Genomic DNA, 19,955 nt, shown 5'->3' with positions numbered 1-19,955 from the left:
CTGGCAATATTGTTGACTATGGCAGAGATCACTGGGCAACTAGGGTATAGATTTTGAACTCTACTCTTGTACCTTTTTGAAAAAAATAAATTTATTTATTTATTTTTGGCTGTGTTGAGTCTTTGTTGCTGCATGAGGGCTTTCTCTAGTTGGCGGCGAGCGGGGGCTACTCTTTGTTGCAGTACGTGGGCTTCTCATTGCTGTGGCTTCTCCTGTTAGAGAGCACGGTCTCTAGGTGCGTGGGCTTCAGTAGTTGTGGCTTGCGGGCTCTAGAGCGCAGGCTCAGTAGTTGTGGCGCACGGGCTTAGTTGCTCTGTGGCATGTGGGATCTTCCCGGACCAGGGATTAAACCCTTGTCCCCTGCTTTAGCAGGCGGGTTCTTAATCATGTGGCACCAGGGAAGTCCCTCCACTCTTGTACTTTTAAAATTTTGAACCATGTGAATAAATTGCATACTAAAAAATAAATAAAATTATATTCTAAAAGAGTATATATTATATCCCAAAGTATAAAATAATTATCCATGAGTCCATACTGATATATATATATATATATATATATATATATATATATACTACATTTGGATGAATAAATAAATGGTAAGAAATAGAAAAATCTCCTATACAGAAGAATTCCAAATAATTTATATAGATACTCTGCCTTGAAGGACAGGGAACATAAATTGTCATTTCCTTTTTTTTTTTTTTTTTTTTGCGGTACGCGGGCCTCTCACTGTTGTGGCCTCTCCCGTTGCAGAGCACAGGCTCCGGAAGCGCAGGCTCAGCGGCCATGGCTCACGGGCCCAGCCGCTCCGCGGCATGTGGGATCTTCCCGGACCGGGGCACGAACCCGTGTCCCCTGCATCAGCAGGCGGACTCTCAACCACTGCGCCACCAGGGAAGCCCTAAATTGTCATTTCTTAAGTGTGGGATGTGCATAGTGACTTACTTCTAAAGAGTATGGTATTGGTGGGAGGGGGACATAGCTTTCCAGTGGAGAAACCTGACAAACATGACCTCAGCCAGATCATCAAGGTCTACATCAATGGTTATAAATGATGTTGACGGTAGGTACGCTTGATATGATGATATGTTGAGAATGGCACCTTACCTCTGAGGTCTTCTTCCCCCAAACCCGTAACTCCGGTCTAATAATGAGAAAAACATGAGAAAAATTCCGATAATGAGGCATCTGATGAAACACCTAAATAGTAGTACTCCTCAAAACAGTCAGGATCCTCAAAACGCTACACAGTCAGAGAAACTGTCACGGCCAAAAGGGGCCTAAGAAGATACGACGATTAAAGGAAATGTGGTATCCTAAATGGGATCCTGGGACAAGAAAAAGACATTGGGTAAAACCTAAGGACTTCAGTTAATGATAATGTATCAATATTAGTTCATTAAGTATAACAAATGTACCACAGTGAGAATGTGAATAATAAGGGAAGTTGGGTGTGGAGTATATGGAAACTCACTGTACTACTGTCTCAAGTTTTCTATAACTCAAACGATTAAAAGTCTATTTTTTAAAAGAGTATATATAATAAATACACTGAATAATATAAAAGTAAATTTAAAATTCAGATGTCCATGTCCTGTTCCCCAGAGCTTAACCATAAACCTGGGAAGAGAGCCTTAGCATCTTTGGTTTTAAGCATTCTAGATCCTTTCCCTAAGCATCTTTGCTGTAGATATCTTTGCTGCAGTCATTTTTGTCACAGACATTCAAGTCTGCAGTACTACATGATTGTGGTCAGTTGAATCTGGGTGCAGAACTGCAGAACAGAGGCCAACTGTCAAGTTATACATGGATTTTTGATTGCATAGGGGTCAGCACTCCTAGTGCGCACATTGCTCTACCGTACACAGTCTTTTGCTTATTCATTCCTCTTCTCGTTCAGCGTTGCACTTTTTCATTAAAATTTCTTCCTTCGCTAAGAGAGGTATCAGTTTCCAAATACTAGGACGCATATTTGTAACTGAGCTTTGTATTGTGTTGTGAAAGCCTTCTACATTGTTGTTTGTATCACATGTCTGTTGGTAGACATTGCAAAATTGTATGAGAAATGTGGGATCAACTCTGCACCTTTAAGGCCCTCGGCCTCCTCCTCCTCCAATGTGCAGTGTATTTTAAAATAAGAAACCAGCTCTTGGGGCAATTCATCCTCATTCGTCAGCTCAATAAGGCAATCAGTAAGGTTGCTAACTAGAAGAAATGCTAGTCTGTCATACAGAGTGAAGTAAGTCAGAAAGAGAAAAACAAATACCGTATGCTAACACATATATATGGAATCTAAGGGGGGAAAAAAGGGTCATGAAGAACCTAGGGGCAAGACGGGAAGAACAACACAGACCTACTAGAGAATGGACTTGAGTATATGGGGAGGGGGAAGGGTAAGCTGTGACAAAGTGAGCGAGTGGCATGGACATATATACACTACCAAACGTAAAATAGATAGCTAGTGGGAAGCAGTCGCAGAGCACAGGGAGATCAGCTCAGTGCGTTGTGACCACCTAGAGGGGTGGGATAGGGAGGGTGGGAGGGAAGGAGATGCAAGAGGGAAGAGATATGGGAACATATGTATATGTATAACTGATTCACTTTGTTATAAAGCAGAAACTAACACACCATTGTAAAGCAATTATACTCCAGTAAAGGTGTTAAAAAAAAAAAAAAGAAAGAAATGCTAATGAACTTTGAAACCAAACTGTCAACCAGTTATTTTATCTTTGATGGCAAAATTGCCTTATGGCCAAAAAATGCTTGCTGCAAAGATGTCTATGGTAAAGATGCTTAGGGTGGAAATACCAGATGTGATTTTAAGCTCCATAGATGATTCCCGTGTGTGACCAAAGGTGAGACATTGTCTTAGGAAATGGTTCTCTTGCTTGAAAACCAATTTGTGAATTTTTAAAAATCATGAACAGTCAATCCCTATATATTCAAATAATTATTAACAGGCTTTTATTTTTCGGTTTTTTGTGGGTTTTTTGCTCAGTACAGTTGTTTAGGTTTTTTTAAAATGTGTGTTTATGTTTTATTTCCTTGTTTTCTTCTTTTTAAATGTTTAATATACTCATGCCTCAAGATTCATAATATTTTTAAAGGTTGGCCACAGTGTTTCCTGATGTTCAGTGACAATATTTAATATTCTCTCCAGCTTTTCTTCAGGCCACATTTTCTTTTACTTCATTTTGTGGGGACCCTTGTTTTCAGAGAATTCCTAAATATCCTGCTAAACACACCTGTAGATCATAATTATGAATAGCAGAAATCTCTTATTCACAGGCTAGTTATTACATTTCCTCCCCCTTGGAATTCTGTAATTTCTCAATTATATAGATGAATATTGTGTGTAAACATTTGCTAGAAAGTTACTTTATTCCTTATCATCACTGAAGACTTTCCAGCTTGGTACACAAATGCTTATTTTAAATAAATATTCTTAATACTCCCTATAATTCTTTTTGTTTGCTCTTTAGTCTCTTAATAATGCTAATATGACTTCATTGGGTCATGTGTTTATCAAGATTATTTTATATGTATTTTTTCTAAGACATAAATTTTTTATTTTAATATTTTTCCTCTCTCATTGATGTGTTTATTTAGTTATTTAGTTATGGGGACTTTTAGTTTGGTCAAAACAGTATAAGCGATCCATATAATTTACCAGAGGTAGTTTCTAGAGGGAAGTGTTCCTTGTTGTCTTGCTTTCCATCTTCTTACGGTAAAATCCAGACCCTGATACCTCTTTCCTGACCGATAGCTTCTGCCTTCTATTTAGGAGCTTGCTCTGTCTCTTCTTGTTCCAGTTCCTGCTACACAGTGCTGTCAGCATTATCCCTTTAAAATACAGATTTGATCATGTTACTGCCTTGCTCTGGAACCCCTTGTGTCTCCCCCTTTGGATATAGAATAATATAAACCACTGGTGTTTATTGATCATAGTGCTGAGTTTTTTATAAACATCAAGTAATTTAATTTTGATAAGAACCATTTAAAGTTAATATTCCTGTTGATCGTTGAGAGGTTAAGCAGTTTATGTAAGGTGCTGTAGTTGGTAGGTTGCAAAGCTTGAACCCAGCTCTGTTGATTCCAAGCTTCTCTGTTTGTATGGTCCCTGTTGGGCTCCTGTGTACTTTTTTGCCTTCTTTCTACCCACCCCCTTCATTCTCCAATCGTAGGGGTCCACTGACTTACCTTCTCTCATTTACCTTGTACTTTCTCAGCGATGACCCTTTCACTTTCACTTTCTGCCCATGGAAACCTTGCTTCTCTTTTTATGATTCTGCTCAAATATCACTGTTGAAGTGATTGTCTACATTCCCAGTTAAAGTTTATATTCCCTCTTCTAGAATTTTATTTTTTATTCTTGGCATTTCTCTTATCATGTTATATATTTGTTTTATTTCTCTTTCTACTAGATTGTAAGCCCCTGAAAGGCAAAGACTGACTGTCTTACCTTTACAAACCATAGGGCCTTACACTTAGAGGACATGAATTTTTTAAAAAGTGAATTTTTTAATTGAGTTTTATTCATACAGATATTTTGTTAGAGATTTTATAAGGATGGAATGTGAAATCCTTTTTATTAATCCTTAAGAATTATTGCAGCTAAGTTATGAGGATGTTTTATTCCCCATTAGATGTTTTCTAATTTAATAATAACTAAATCAAATTTAATAACATTTCAATTTTAAATTAAAATTTAATGAAAATAATTTTTGATTCTATATTTTTACTCTTTTTAATGGAAAATTTTTAAGCTGTTAGAGATATGTTTAAAGCATATTATGAGGTTTTATAAATATTGGTAACTCAAATAATTGAAAAGAGAACGAGCATTATAAAAATTCTAAATATTTCTGCACTTCTTCATTATTTACTCAGTAGGTTTTTAAAAATGCAAATAAACTTTAAAATTTCTAATTAAGTCATTATTTTCAATTCTTAAAAATTTGACTTTTTCCCCCCAAATTGAGACTTTTTTAGAGATACATGTAAGAATTTTTAATGGAAAAATTAAGGTCACAAAATAAGATGAAGCTAAGTTGGTATCTGCACCTAAAACATATGCCATAAGATCCTAGACTGATGTTAGAATTAGGCTACAAATTAGGCTTGGCCTTTTGCAGTGGGCAAAGTAAACAAGAAACCATGATTATTTACATGATCGAATTGTTCATATTATAAAACCAACCAGAGAAATTTCTTTTATGGGTCCTCACAAAGAAGGGCTACTATATGAAGTAGGTGAACCATACTCAGCAACATCCCTGCAAAAATGCGTTTACAGTTTAGTGTGACAGATATATATCAGGCCATTCAGTGCAGGACAGTGACATACTGTATAGTTCGTTAAAGGATATTCTGTGAAGAGTCAAAATAAATCAATGAGAGTATACAGTTTTGAAATCAACTAAAGAAATTAGAACTGTCTGGAGCAGCATTTCACAAGGTACTGATAGTTTAGAAAATGGTCTTTTTAAAAATTGTTTTAAAAATTAAAGTTATTTTGTAAGGCAAGTACTTAAAGTTGTCTCTTAAACAACTTTATTAACTATAAAACATTTTAGACTCACACCTTCATATTTTAGTCCTTGGTATACTACTCCCCAAAGTGTCTCAGTAATGTAGTCACAAAATGTAGAAGCCTTGAAATATTTACACAAAGGGCATATGTCAACAGATCTGTAAGTCCTCCTGCTCTGGGCAAAGATTTTTTGAAAAGAAAGCTACCATAAAGAATCATGTATTTGTAATTACAGTGAGTATATTAAAGAAAATATTAGATAAATGCTAGGAACTGTAGGTCCATTTGGCAGAAATGTAGGCATTGGTACTCCTGTGACTGTAGTTTGGGAATTATTGATCTTCTCCCAGCACTATTCAATAGAATTTACTGTGATGATGGAAGTGTTATATATCTCCACTGTCCAAAATGGTAGCCAGTAGCTAAGGTGGTGATTGAGCACATGGAATGTGGCTAGAGTGACTGAGGAACTAAACTTTTAATTTTATTTAACTTTAATTAAATTTAAATAACTTCATGTGGCTGGTAGCTAACCGTATGGGAAGCTCAGTTGTAGAAGACAGGAAAGACTGCTTACCTTTTAGGCTTTGTAAGAGAAGCACTAAGTTGAAGATTGTATTCTCCATCAGTAACTGAATAAAGAAATTCTGTACTTCTAAGAGACACATGTTTTAAGATAATCAACGATTATTTATATTGCTTACTTTTATATTTTTGAACTTGAGAATTAACCAGGATGCTTGAGCGCATGGTTGATCTTTTTGGATATTAATAGAATTGTTAGCAAATAGTGTTAGGCTAAAAACTACATTTAAAATTATTTTATAAGGTTGAGACATGTACTTATAAAAATAGAAAGCTGTAGGTATACTGATGTAGGACTATTTTCCTGCAGTTTCCAGAGTGTGGATTCTTTGGCATGTATGACAAAATTCTTCTCTTTCGCCATGACATGAACTCAGAAAATATTTTGCAGCTGATTACCTCAGCAGATGAAATACATGAAGGAGACCTAGTAGAAGTTGTTCTTTCAGGTAAGTAAATAGTTTATTTTGTTGCCTTTCTTTTCAACGAGCCTTATTTTTTGCATTTAACTAAATGCTGTGTTCAATTATACTTTGTACTACAGTTGCTTACTTCTTTCATCTATAATAATGGTTACTATGTGATTTTTACTTTCAGGAAGGTTATATCACAGATGAGTAAGTAGGAAAATAAGCCCTGAATTACTTAGTTGAGTGTTACTAAGCTAAGGGAATTATCAATTGAACCAGAAGAGGAATATGTTCATCTTTTGAGTCAAAGAAATAAAACAATTACACTGAAATTCTGGTCCCTTTCCCCATTTCCGTGAAGAGCATAGAAGAGAATTAGGGTTCAGAAAAGAAAATGAGAAAAAAAGGAGAAATAATGAAGATGTGGAAGAGGAAACTGCAATACTGTTTGATTCCATGACTTAAATAATGCTCCTTCTCCTTTTGTTCTCTGTGGACATTTTCTTATTTTTTCCTTTCCTCTCTCACCCATTCTTGCCATCCATTGTTCTTTAGCTCCTGCTATTATCTCATCCAACAAGTGGGCAGGATTGTTAGTGAGAAGTGTAAAGGAACAAAGAATGTATATAGTAGGCCTGCAAAACTTCTTGTTTGGCAGCAAAGGAAAGAGGGAGGAAGAGAGGAGAAGGGGAGGGAGGAGAGGAAAGAAATGGAAGAGAAAGAAAGGAAGAAAAGCCAGTCAAGAGTCCAGAGTCCTGCCACCATTTTTTTTCCTCTTCCCAAATTCATATTTGCAGCCTGTTCTTGAGATCCTCTCTGACCATCACCTTTCCTTATTAGTCTCTTATCCTTCCCATTCATCTTCTCTACCACAACCCCAAATTCTATACACATTGCAATCCTTGTCTTTCTTTTCACTCCAGAGGGGCTTCACTCCCGGTCCTCCCTGGAGGTCATGCTCACATCTATTCCTCTCTTGCCCTGGACCCTACATCAGGCCACAGGGGTAATCCACTAATGACTTGCAGGTGGTGTTGAGAGGATGTCTGATGGTGGTTGCGTCTGCTGCTGTTGACTTGCCCACAAAGGGGAGAAGAGTCTCTTTATCCTAACCACTAGGACTCTGGAGAACAGACAGATTGTATCCTGGGATCCTAAATTAGAACTGAGTGTGTTTCCCACAGAAACATTGCTATAACTTAATGTTAAGTTCCGCAATTTTTTTTTAACTTTAGTGTTCTATTTCCCAGTACATTATAATAAGTTAAATAGTTTTTAACTAGCTAAAATAAATCTTGACAATTATTTGCAATGTTATCACTCCGAGAAAATGCTTTTGGAGGTCAAAATACCTACCTATAGACCTACTTTTGGAGCTCAAATTATTTGAAGTTGGTGAAGTTCCTAAAATAGAGTTTGAAAACCACAATATTAGCTGCTGAAAATAATTTATTTTTATGGTCAGATGAAACTTTCAGAAAAAAAAGATTCTGTGTACTTTGACAAATGAATATGGTCAATGTTCTTAATCTCATCACAATTACAAGTACCGGGTTTATTTGGATATTTTTCTTTTTTAAAAGCTTTGGCCACAGTAGAAGACTTTCAGATTCGTCCACATACTCTCTATGTACATTCTTACAAAGCTCCTACTTTTTGTGATTACTGTGGTGAGATGCTCTGGGGATTGGTACGTCAGGGACTGAAATGTGAAGGTATGTGTTCTAAATTTTTGTTTCATTTGAAATAGGATTTCACATTTGCGTTCAGTAATCATCAATGAAAAAACAAGATCATTGGTAGTGACTAGGTAGTACCCAAGGTTTAGAATTGGAGAGGTATGGTTATCCTGTATTAGAATTACCGGGGGTGGGATGCAGGTGCACATTTCTGATTAGTCAATAAACTTTTTCTGTAAAGGGCCAGAGAGTACATATTTTAAATTTTGCTGGCCATGTAGTCTCTTTACAATGACTTAACTTTGCTGTTGTATTGATAGCATGAAAATAGCCATAGACAGGTTGTAAACAAATGAGCATGCTGTGTTCCAATAAACTTATTTATGAACACTGGAATTTGAATTTAATATAATTTTCACATGTCATAGGAGGAATTTGGTACACAGTCCACAGTTTGCTGAAGTTCTTTAAGCCAGAGGTTCTCAAACTTTATCGTGTATCAGAATCACCTTGAGGACTTGTTGAAACATACTTTGCTAGGCCCCATCCCCAAAGTTTTTGATTCAGTGGGTCTGTGGTGGAGCCCAGTAATTTAGATTTCTAACAAATTCTCAGGTGCTGCCTTGGGGAGCACACTTGAAGAAACCACTGCTTTAGCCAACTTAACCTTTCTAAATAACCTTTCTACACGTTTCCTATTCTTCTTAGCTTGTCTTCTGGGTTCTTCATTGGGATAACTATTGCTGCCAGAGAAAATAAATAAAAGAAGCACCTATTTTTTTATGTACACACTTATATAGTAAAGTTAAAAAAATTTTTTTTAACCTTTTAAAATATATTTAGGCTGTGGATTAAATTACCATAAACGATGTGCCTTCAAGATTCCGAATAACTGTAGTGGTGTAAGAAAGAGACGTCTGTCAAATGTATCCCTGCCAGGACCTGGCCTCTCAGTTCCAAGACCCCTGCAGACTGAATATGTAGCCCTTCCCACTGAAGAGGTATGTATTCTAAGGTAATAGAGGGCATTTTACTACTTACTCCTTATGTTTCTGCAAGATATATAACATCATCTTAAAACATAAGTTATATGCTAAAAAATAGTAACATTCCTACACTTAAGAAACTTAAAATGTATTACTGTAGACAAGGCTTACCAATAGTCATGAATTGCATTTTGTATACTTTGTGATAACCTTATCACTTGGACCACAAGATCAACCTCCTAACCAGTATCCCGACTCCTGGTCTCCACACTTCACTACAGCTTAATATACAACAACTCTGATTAGATCACTCCCCACTTGGACACCTTTATATATTCTATGTTTCCAACAGTCTGTACTATTCATCATTCCCTGAACACACCCTTTCCCCCCTACATTTGCTCTTCTTGGTATCTATCCTACATGCTTTTTTCCAGACCTAGCTCAGCAGCTACCTTACCTGATTCCCCTTTACCTAGAAGTTACTTTTCTGAATGACATAGCACTTTTTAAATCTCCCTAATGGTGTGTATAGCATTCTACCTTAATATCATAGTGTTTGGAGTTTATTATCTATTTAGAGAGGACAATACTCATGTCTTTGTTTGCCCCATCATGCCCAGCACCATACCTTGTACTTTAGCGGGTACTCACTCATAAATGAATGAGTGTTTGACACCACTGATCACTGATCCTTAATATTCCAGTGAGGTATATTAGTAGATCTCTATACCATGAGACCGCTGGGACTCAGAACAGTCAAGTGACTTGACTGAAGTCACAGAGCAAATTAGTAAGCAATATTAGAATTCAACCCAGATCTGATTATTTGTAAATCAATGACTTTTCCTCATATCTTGTACCCCTCAAGGGTAAATGTAGTAGATCGGGAAGAAAGAAATAACCACCTATTCATTTGGTACTACTTAAAATGACTTCCATCTATAGATTACAGTCTTAACATTTAGTTATTTCTATAACCCCTTTGGTCTTCTGTATATTAATGGCAAAATCAAGTCTTTGGGCTGTTGTCTTGACACCCTCGTCACAAGATTTTGCTAAACCGAGGCACTGGAGTAAAAGCTGAAATTCTTTCACAAAAATCCCATATTTCCATATTGCGTAGCCCTACTATGAGATTTTTAAAGTAGAAGAAGAATGTTGTAGCATTAGGAGCTGAGAGCAAAGAGTTATTACAAACATACAAAAGCCTGGGGGAAGATTGGTAATAGAAAAGTTAATACATTTTGTACACAAACTGCACAGGAAACTTAGCTAAGATTGGGAACTGTAGGATGAATGCACGTTGTTTTGAGAACCCCACAAATGATACTGGTGTGTCAGCCATACCCACTGAGTATCGCGAGATTAGGAAATGGCAGGACAGAGCAGATGAATAATGTATTATTCATTCATTTATATTTTATCCCAAAGATGAAACTTCTTTAGGGAAATATGAGAAGTAGAGTGACTTGTTTGAATTGGTTAGATAGTGCAGAGTATTTTAGAACAAGTAGAAATTGTAGAGAGGAATGTCTCAAGGTTACATTTGTCAGTCCAAGCATGCAGTCTCAAAATTATGAATAAGGTACAGTAAGGGAAGAGCTGAGAGCTCATGGAGGAAAATCAGAGGGAAGAAAGAGTGGTAAAAGAGTGTACTCTAAAGGAAGGAAGGAGATAGCAGTGCGGAGATGGGAGCAATCTGAACCAAGTTTAGAGAAGAACTAACTCTAAGTGGCTGCACAGTAAGAGCCTCATCACTTCTCAAGTGCCAGTCTTCACACTGGCTGCTTCACTTAGCTTTTCTGTGTAAACCTCACCCCTGTCCTGGAAGGTATAGCTGTTATCCTGATTTCGTACATAAGGCACGAGGAAAAGTTTCTAAGGAGTCAAGATATTAAACTTCATTGACTACTAGATAAGAAAAGGCCAGTTGGAATAGAAGCCTTTGAATCCGACTCTGGGGTTGTCATCGTTTACACGTAAGAAGGCAGCTTCTGTTAGTTTCTGAAGTCAGTCTAAAGGGAATCAAGTAGAGATGGAGAGGCAGAAGAAGATAGACTGTTCATTGCATTTGGTTAAAATGGAACCCCTGAGATTAGAGAAACCAGAATTGAGTGATGGCTGTTTGGAGATGAGAGAGATTAATGTTCATTGCAGTGCATTTGGGAAGTTTTTTTTTTTTTTTTTGGCCGTGCCGCACAGCTTGTGGTATCTTAGTTCTCCACCAGGGATCAAACCCACGCCCTCAGCAGTGAAAGCGCAGAGTCCTAACCACTGGACACCAGGGAGTTCCCCATTTGGGAAAATTCCTGAGGGGATAGGACAGAATCAAAGTAGAAAGAAACTCCTGGGCCTAAGTGTACACGTAAAAGTAGAGATATTTCTTTCATTAAATAATGTTCCAAACTCAAATATATATAATTGGGGAATTGCCCCCTTTAAATGCTTTTATTGCCTTTATTGTTTTATATGATTGAGAGTTGGCAATATTGTTATGAAGTTTTTGTGAGCAATACTTCAGCCAAAATTAGTTTAAGCCCCCACTGTGGAAATAATTACTTTTAGAAGATTTCTGGCTATACATTAATAAGAAAGAAATAAGAATTTAAGCTAAGCAGTAATTTGTAAAGAGAGACATTAAAGCAAAGTAAGAAAAGAACTTTCACTCAATTCTAGTTACTCTCATCTGAGTGCTCACATTTTAACCAAGTGCTCTAGGTAATTCTACCAACATTCTCTGTCCTCCAAATTCTGGTTAAGTCTGCTGTACCTTTCCTGCCTTCCTCACTAAATAGACGGTAAACCACTGTTACTGGTTAAGATTGCAGTATGTGCCCAGGTATGCTGGGATTGGGAAAAGGTTAAGAATCACTGGACTGGGCTTCCCTGGTGGCGCAGTGGTTGAGAATCCACCTGCCAATGCAGGGGACATGGGTTCGATTCCTGGTCCAGGAAGATCCCACATGCTGTGGAGCAACTAAGCCCATGCACCACAACTACTGAGCCTGTGCTCTAGAGCCTGTGACCCACAACTACTGAGTCTACGTGCCACACTACTGAAGCCCGTGCTCCACAACGAGAGAAGACACCGCAATGAGAAGCCTGTGCACTGCAACGAAGAGTAGCCCCTGCTCACCGCAACTAGAGAAAGCCCACACGCAGCAACGAAGACCCAACACAGCCAAAAATTAAAAAAAAAATAAATTTATTAAAAAAAGAATCACTGGGGCTTCCCTGGTGGCGCAGTGGTTGGGAGTCCGCCTGCCGATGCAGGGGACACGGGTTCGTGCCCCTATCCCGGAGGATCCCACATGCCGCGCAGCGGCTGGGCCCGCGAGCCGTGGCCGCGGAGCCTGTGTGTCCGGAGCCTGTGCTCCGCAGCGGGAGAGGCCACGGCAGTGAGAGGCCCGCGTACAGCAAAAAAAAAAAAAAAAAAAAAAAAAAAAAAAAAAAAAAAAAAAAAAAAGAATCACTGGACTGCTATGTAGAAGACCCAGGTCTAAGTTTCGATTTTAATACTAATGCTTTAGTAGTAGTAATCCCTTTGAGCCTGTTTTTTCATATGTAAAATAGGGATAATAACATAAATAACTACTACTTGTACTAGACATGAAAAATTGGGTGGCTCCTACAACCACAGTCCCCTGAGTAGTTCCTTATAAACATGCTCTGTACCATGTCCCTGATACCCCAATCCCAGCAGGACCTGACAAAAGCCAAAACTGGCTAAATCAGCCTTTCCATGTTATATGTTTTAAACTTGAGACAAACTAAGTGGTAGAACCAGAAGCTAGAGAAGCACAGTGTTGAGTCACCACTAGACTAGGGGGCCAGGGATGAGCAAAAGCTTAAAGCATCTGTTTCTAGTTCCCACTGGCTGCTTTATCAGCTCTGCAGAATCACTGTGGTGCTCCTTTTGCTGAAGGTGGTGTGTAAATGGAGGAGGGGTGGGCCACACTAGAGCAGGACACCTTAGCTGAAGTATGTAAGTTTGGTTCGTGTTTTAACATTCTTTTTGTACTTTTCTTTTTCTTTCTTTCTTTCTTTCTTTTATTTATTTTTGGCTGTGTTGGGTCTTCATTGCTGTGTGCGGCCTTTCTCTAGTTGCAGCAAGCAGGGGCTACTCTTCATTGCAGGTCTCGGGCTTCTCATTGCGGTGGCTTCTCGTTGCAGAGCACGGGCTCTAGGCGCGCAGGCTTCAGTAGTTGTGGCTCGCGGGCTCTAGAGCGCAGGCTCAGTCGTTGTGGCGCATGGGCTTAGTTGCTCCGCGGCATGTGGGATCTTCCCGGACCAGGACTCGAACCCGTGTCCCCTGCATTGGCAGGCAGATTCTCAACCACTGTGCCACCAGGGAAGTCCCATCTTTCTGTACTTTTCTTAAACTGCTTCATAATTTTCTTTAGAACATGTCTGGCTACACTTTAGTGAAAAGCTATCCGTCAGAGGCTGTGTCTGTGTTAGTTTTATAGTGCTCTCCTCCAATGGTCAGTCCTTTTCTTTTTCCTTCTTACTTTTTTCAAAAAAGCCTTTTATTTTCTCCTCCCCTCATTTCTCCTGTATACTTCTCTATCTCTTGTTTGTTTCTGGCTTCTTTTGCTTCTAGTGGTTGAACATATCAATGTACCATGACTCAGCTTCTCTGAGTTACAGACATGACCGGTTCTGGATGGAAGTTCTGGCAGTGAAGATGCAAGCAGCTACAACAAAATCTGTAATACATCTAGGTGGTAGTTAGGTATTTGGATTTTGTTCTTGAGAATATAGACTGTATTCATTTTCATATTTCTGATATAGAGCCTGGCCAGTTACAATCAGTGAATGTTGAATTAATATGATGAACCATATTCATCTGACCTATAATTTAAATTGATTATTTCCTTTGTATACATAGAAAGGTTCATAGTTAAATAATCCATTTATCCCTCAGATTACACAAAAATTTTAACCAACACCACCTTTAACTTTCCTTTTTGCTCAACTAAGAGAAAAAACCCAAATAATTGGAAAATACTTAAAATATTAAGGAACTTCCTAAAGCATAATTACTAAGGGTAAAGTTGTTTTAGTTTTTATCTGCCATCGTTTGTATCATCATCATTAATTAAATTTAGATTTTCACATGCTTGTTTTAGTATTTGTTAAAATAAATTAGAAAAAACTAAGGCTTGTTTCAGAATGTTTTCAGACGTTGTATTCAGTTAACTCAGTGTGAGCAGCACTAACATTTTCTGAATTTACTTAATTTTCCTGTGATTAATTTCTTGGTAAGGTTTTTGAAGGTATTTGAACATGTTATAAATTCATTTTAAGTTCTGTTTTTTATTTGTAAAATGTCATATGTGCCTGGAAATAATAGTTAATCAGTGAATATATGTATGTGAGGATGAAAATATCCTTTTTTTTCTAGCATAAATAATAGCAAAAAAATTCTTCACCTTTCTCATTCAAGGGTTGGTAAGCTAAGCTTCCAGAGGAAACTGCTGAGATGCGCATTTTTAGGTTTTTGGCTTTAGTGTTTGAAATAAATGACTTGTGGTCAAGCCCTGATCTTAATACTTTGTTTTTAATATCGACTTACACTTATAGAAATTACTTATGTTTTAGTCACATGTTCACCAGGAACCCAGTAAGAGAATTCCTTCTTGGAGTGGTCGCCCTATTTGGATGGAAAAGATGGTCATGTGCAGGGTAAAAGTTCCACACACATTTGCTGTTCACTCTTATACCCGTCCCACGATATGTCAGTACTGCAAGCGGTTACTGAAAGGCCTCTTTCGCCAAGGAATGCAGTGTAAAGGTAGGATTGGATGTTTTTCTTAAGTAAAATTTATACTTGTTTTTGTTAGCAAATACAGGTTTAAAATATTTTTCATTTCAGAAGCATTAAGCAAATACCTGTAAATTGGGCTCATAGTTAACTTAAGAAAGATAAAATTAATATGCATGCACCTGCGTGCAACGACTAGTATCTGCAATATGTGTATTCTGTACCAGGAGCTGTGCTAAAGAAAAATTAGAGTATAAACAGAAACTAGAATTTGGATCTGAGGTGTGGCTGCTTATCACTTGCCAATATGGAACAGTTAGTAAGCAGATAAGCTAATATTTGACCTTAAGTCTTTCTAATTTCAGAGCCATACACTACCCAAAATATAAAATAATGCCCTCCTCTTGCCATTAAATATTCATACACACACACGCACACCAACATATTACAGGTGTTTTGTTGTTTTGTTTTGTTTATTCTAATTACGTAGCTAAGGAGCTGTACAAAAATTGTCATTCCAGACAGTGATCACACTGAAATAGTCAGACTATAGTAGAAGCCAGTGGAATTGTAATGGGGACCACCTGTATTTGGATACTAACCCAGAACACTATCATAGTATTCCAAAAACATCTCTTAATGAACTAGGTTTTTAATAGAATAATGGAATAATTTTTTTCTCTAGTTACATAATGTTTTAATGCTTTTTAAAGATGCTTTTATCTTTTTGTCTCATATCTTCTTCTCAACAGTGCTACACAACTATGTGAAACCAAAATAGAGTTTAAATATGTTTTAAGGCATTGAGCCAGGATAAGATATAAGTAATCTGTCTATAATCTTATGTACTTATTTTTCATGTGATTATTTTAGTAGTTCTTGATACTATACTTTTTATATAGAACTATTTGTGGAATTGAACTACCTAGTTTTATCTAGGTAAAACATTAGAGTTGAGATCTTTGCAACAATAAATCCTGTTTACAATGTTGAGTCAAATAATTATATGTAAATTTAACTTAAATATATAAGAAAACTTTTCTTGGCAATATATGGCTACATAGGATAATATCAAATAGAGAATAGGTTGTACATTTGTTGCCAATATTTAATAACCATCAGGCAGGCTTAATTAAATGTTGAAATTTTATTTCAACAGCTTACTTTTGAATATGAGTTAATATATAAATTAATACTTTAAAATATCAACACTAAAGTGGATTGGCAAGCAGCCACTAAGGAATGTTTTGGGAAAGAACATTAAGAACAGATGTACAAATTCTAGCCAGCAGATAATTTTAGTAAAGGTAGTAAATAACACCGTTCTGCTGAGCAGAACAGAAACATTCTAAAACCACATGCAAAAAAATACAGTATTTTATAAAGGAACTAAAATAAATATGTAGATTAATGAATTTTGAAATAAAATCAATGAACTCTACCACTGGGTTATTAGTTTAACTTCTTAGAGCTCTAAAAGAAAAATGTTTTATGCTTATATTGGTTCAGAAAGTATCAGGTTATATTTCTCTTTAAGTATTTTAGTTATCTATGAAAAAAATCATAATTTAATTTATGGATCCTTGTATTTTTGTAATATGAATTAAGATACTTAAAAAGTAAAATAGTCATTTTCATTCACTTGTCAAGCTAAGAAAAAAAATAGTTAAGATAAAACAGTTATGCTGGAACGTTTAAGAAAACACAATTCTAAGAACAGCAGTTCATTTATTCATCTGTTTATTTTCTACTTTGTTATGTTAAAATTTCAAGGCAGCTTATATAAGCATATATAGAATAAAAGCATAAACTAATTAATAAAAACGTGGGTAGGAATATAGAGAAGTATAAATGCCTGTCATTAACCTACATACTTGGCTGCAGGTGGGCCACAGATTTGACTCTACATTTCAAAGGGAAAGGGAAACCTTGTTATTTTCAGAATTTGCAAACCTCATGAGATAAAAAACTAATTATTTAAGATGTATGCAAGATATTAATATCATATATGAATTTCTTAGGGTCTCTTATTTTTAAAGACATTACTATATAATGCAAGTTTTATCCTCCACCAAAATATTAATTTCATGGAGCTTTTTCTTGTGATGACCTTTACCCTGTGCTATTGGCATGATTTCCAGAATTTTCTTGAATCACAGGGGTTACAGAATTATTCTAAAGCAGAACTTGAAATTATTTTTACCCATTTATTGTTGGTAGAAGTATTTCGAAGGTTGTGTTAGACAGTAGTTATAGCAGTGGGTCTCAATTTTAGTATTAACTAAAGAAGTCATTAAAGCACACATTTCTCAGTCCCACTCCCAGAGTTACAGATGTTAGGGGTAGGGCCCAAGAACATGTGTTTCTAACAGGTTCTCAAATGATGCTGCTACTGCTGGTCTGATGGCCACAGTCGGGGACCACTGAGTTACACAGTAGTATGGTACAGTTGGGATCTGACACTGATCTGCAATGCAATCAGCTCTGAGGTTCTTGCAGGCTGAACAGAGCCATTTTGTAATGCAGGTAAGAGACCTTGTGCATGAGAAGCTCAGGCCTTCCTTACAGGGTTGTATGGGAAAGCCCTTACTAATTCCTAATAAATGGTTGTAGAATAGCAATCCCTTTTCTGCATATGCACCAGGTCCTAATAATTAGGAATTGAAAGTAAGTGCCTGACATATTTGGAAAGGAATTTAATCAGCCTGAGAAACTCTTAAGGGGTATGTGGAAAGAAGAATGTGAGGTAAGGGAAGGAAACATGGAGCTGCAGCAACATTTTAGCGAAGTGTTATACAAGTAGTATATTTTACTATGAATAAATAAATAGTATTCTTAGTATTTACTATGAATAAATACAAGTAGTATTCATTTTACAGATATAGAAACTGAGCCCTCAGGGATTAAACAACTGTTTAAGAGGTGGTGTCAGAATTTGAAACCAGACCTTTAATCCAAAGCCTGAGTTCTTAGTAGAGGAAATCTTTATTTCATCATCATTATTACTAATATTCTGTGTGTGAGTAAAGAAAGTCTTTAACCATATTCTGATACTGCCTGACATTTTTATATAAATTAATAAGGTGAATATTTTATTTTAGATTGTAAATTCAACTGCCATAAACGATGTGCATCAAAAGTACCGAGAGACTGCCTTGGAGAGGTTACTTTCAATGGAGGTAAAAGTCCTTTTCTTAATTTCCAGAAAAGATCACAATTCTTTTGTGTATTATCTTTGTATAAGGTTATATTTGCATATTTTATTTTGCTTACTTTGTTTTGTAACTTTGACTTTTTTCTGATTTAATAATCAAGCAAAATATGGAGATCAGTAATGGTATACTTTTAATTATACCTTTCCGTCTTTCCTTTAACCACTCTGTAGTCTAATGTGGCCAGTGGTGCTGCATATCCTCTTTTATCTTTAATACTTATTTTATAACCCTGCTGTTGTTCTTAGAACTATTTCATATTTCTAGTATTTATTGACTGCTTACTGTACGCCAGGCACTGTTCTAAACTCTTTACATATATTGACATTTAAACCTAAGAACAACCTTTTGAGATAAGGACTTACAGATGAGTAAACTTAGACACAAAAACATTAAATTAAATAACTTGCCCAAGAAATACAACCAATAAGTGGTAGAATTGGGATTTGAACCCATATGGTCTAGTTTCTTAGTCCATAGTCTTTTAGAACTTAATGTACTGTCTCACTTTCTCTTTCTCCATCAAATAATCATTAGCAAAACATTTTTGCTTTTTACTGTTTTTTTTGTTTTTGTTTCGTTTGTTTTCTCTTTTCAAGATTATATCACTGAAAGTGATTACCTTTTTTGGAAGGAAGGAGTAATGACTAAACTTTAAGCATAATTTTTCCGTAACATTTACATGACTAGTAAAAATTGAATGTAAGTAGTTCTGTAGGAAGAAAAGCATAAAGAGTGGAAATCAAACTCCTTAAGAATTTAACATTTTCTCTTATGGCATGTTTTCTGTGGTTACTATTTAACACCATTGACAGAGCATGATTGGTTTTCTCATTTCAGTTGCTCGGAATTGATGCAGTTTTCAATGATTAAAGTCTTTTCTAGATTTATCTAGTTCATGTATTTTTGTACTTCTCTACCTTTTGACAGATGGATATGAAATACTATTTTATTTATTTTAATGTGCGTTTGTCTTTATATTAACGAGTTTGAGCATCTTTCAAATGTTTACTGGTTAATTATGGGTTTTTCCCCTATAAATTACGTGTTCATATGCTATATATTCTACTAATTCTTTGTCAGCTTTATTGAGATATGATTTGTATACCTTACAGTTCACACATTTAGTTTATTCACAGTTATGCAGCCATCACTACAGTCTAATTTTAGAACATTTCATCATCCTGAAAAGAACTCCATACCTATTAGTAGTCACTTCCCATCCACTTTTCCCCATTAACCCTGGCAACCCTAAATCAGCTTTTATCTCTATAGGTTTGTCTATTCTAGACATTTCATATAAATAGAATCATACAATGTGTAGTCTTTTGTGACTAGTTTCTTTCATTTAGCATAATGTTTTCAAGGTTCATCCATGTAACATGTATCAATACTTCATTCTTTTTTTATTGATGAATAATATTCCTCTGCATGAATAGACTACACTTTATTTATCCATTCACCAGTCAGTCGATGGTCCTTTGAGTTGTATCTCCTTTGGAGCTATTATGAACAATGCTTCTATGAACATTTGAGTACTGATGAGTACGTATGTTTTCCTTTCACTTGGGTAGATAGCCAGTAGTGGAATTGTTGAGTCATGTGGTAACCCTGTGTATAACATTTTGGAGACTGCCAAACTGTTTTCCAAAGCAGCTGTACCATTTTACATTCCCACCAGCAGTGTATGAGGATTCTAATTTCTATGTATCCTTGCTACCACTTGTTATTGTCTGTCATTTTGATTATTGCCATCCTAGTGAGTATGGAGTGATGT

At 36.3% G+C, this 19,955-nt stretch overlaps 1 protein-coding gene across 6 annotated transcripts in view; it reads left to right on the top strand.

Moving 5' to 3' along the window:
• PRKD3 (protein kinase D3) overlaps nucleotides 1–19,955 on the top strand; it is an 83,869-nt gene that overhangs the window by 37,882 nt on the left and 26,032 nt on the right. For all 6 annotated transcript variants that reach the window (XM_082642578.1, XM_082642576.1, XM_082642577.1 and 3 more), the window contains 5 exons: nucleotides 6,432–6,570; nucleotides 8,115–8,246; nucleotides 9,054–9,211; nucleotides 14,804–14,996; nucleotides 18,068–18,145. In XM_082642578.1, the coding sequence (XP_082498704.1) occupies nucleotides 6,456–6,570; nucleotides 8,115–8,246; nucleotides 9,054–9,211; nucleotides 14,804–14,996; nucleotides 18,068–18,145 (676 nt within the window). In that variant the 5' untranslated portion in view covers nucleotides 6,432–6,455. The remainder of the gene's footprint in view (nucleotides 1–6,431; nucleotides 6,571–8,114; nucleotides 8,247–9,053; nucleotides 9,212–14,803; nucleotides 14,997–18,067; nucleotides 18,146–19,955) is intronic.

The sequence above is a fragment of the Mesoplodon mirus genome, assembly GCF_964341445.2.
Source record: "Mesoplodon mirus genome assembly, chromosome: 14".
Classification (NCBI taxonomy): domain Eukaryota; kingdom Metazoa; phylum Chordata; class Mammalia; order Artiodactyla; family Ziphiidae; genus Mesoplodon; species Mesoplodon mirus.
The sequence above is the reverse complement of the archived record's forward strand: the minus strand, read 5'-3'. Positions and strand labels throughout refer to the sequence as shown.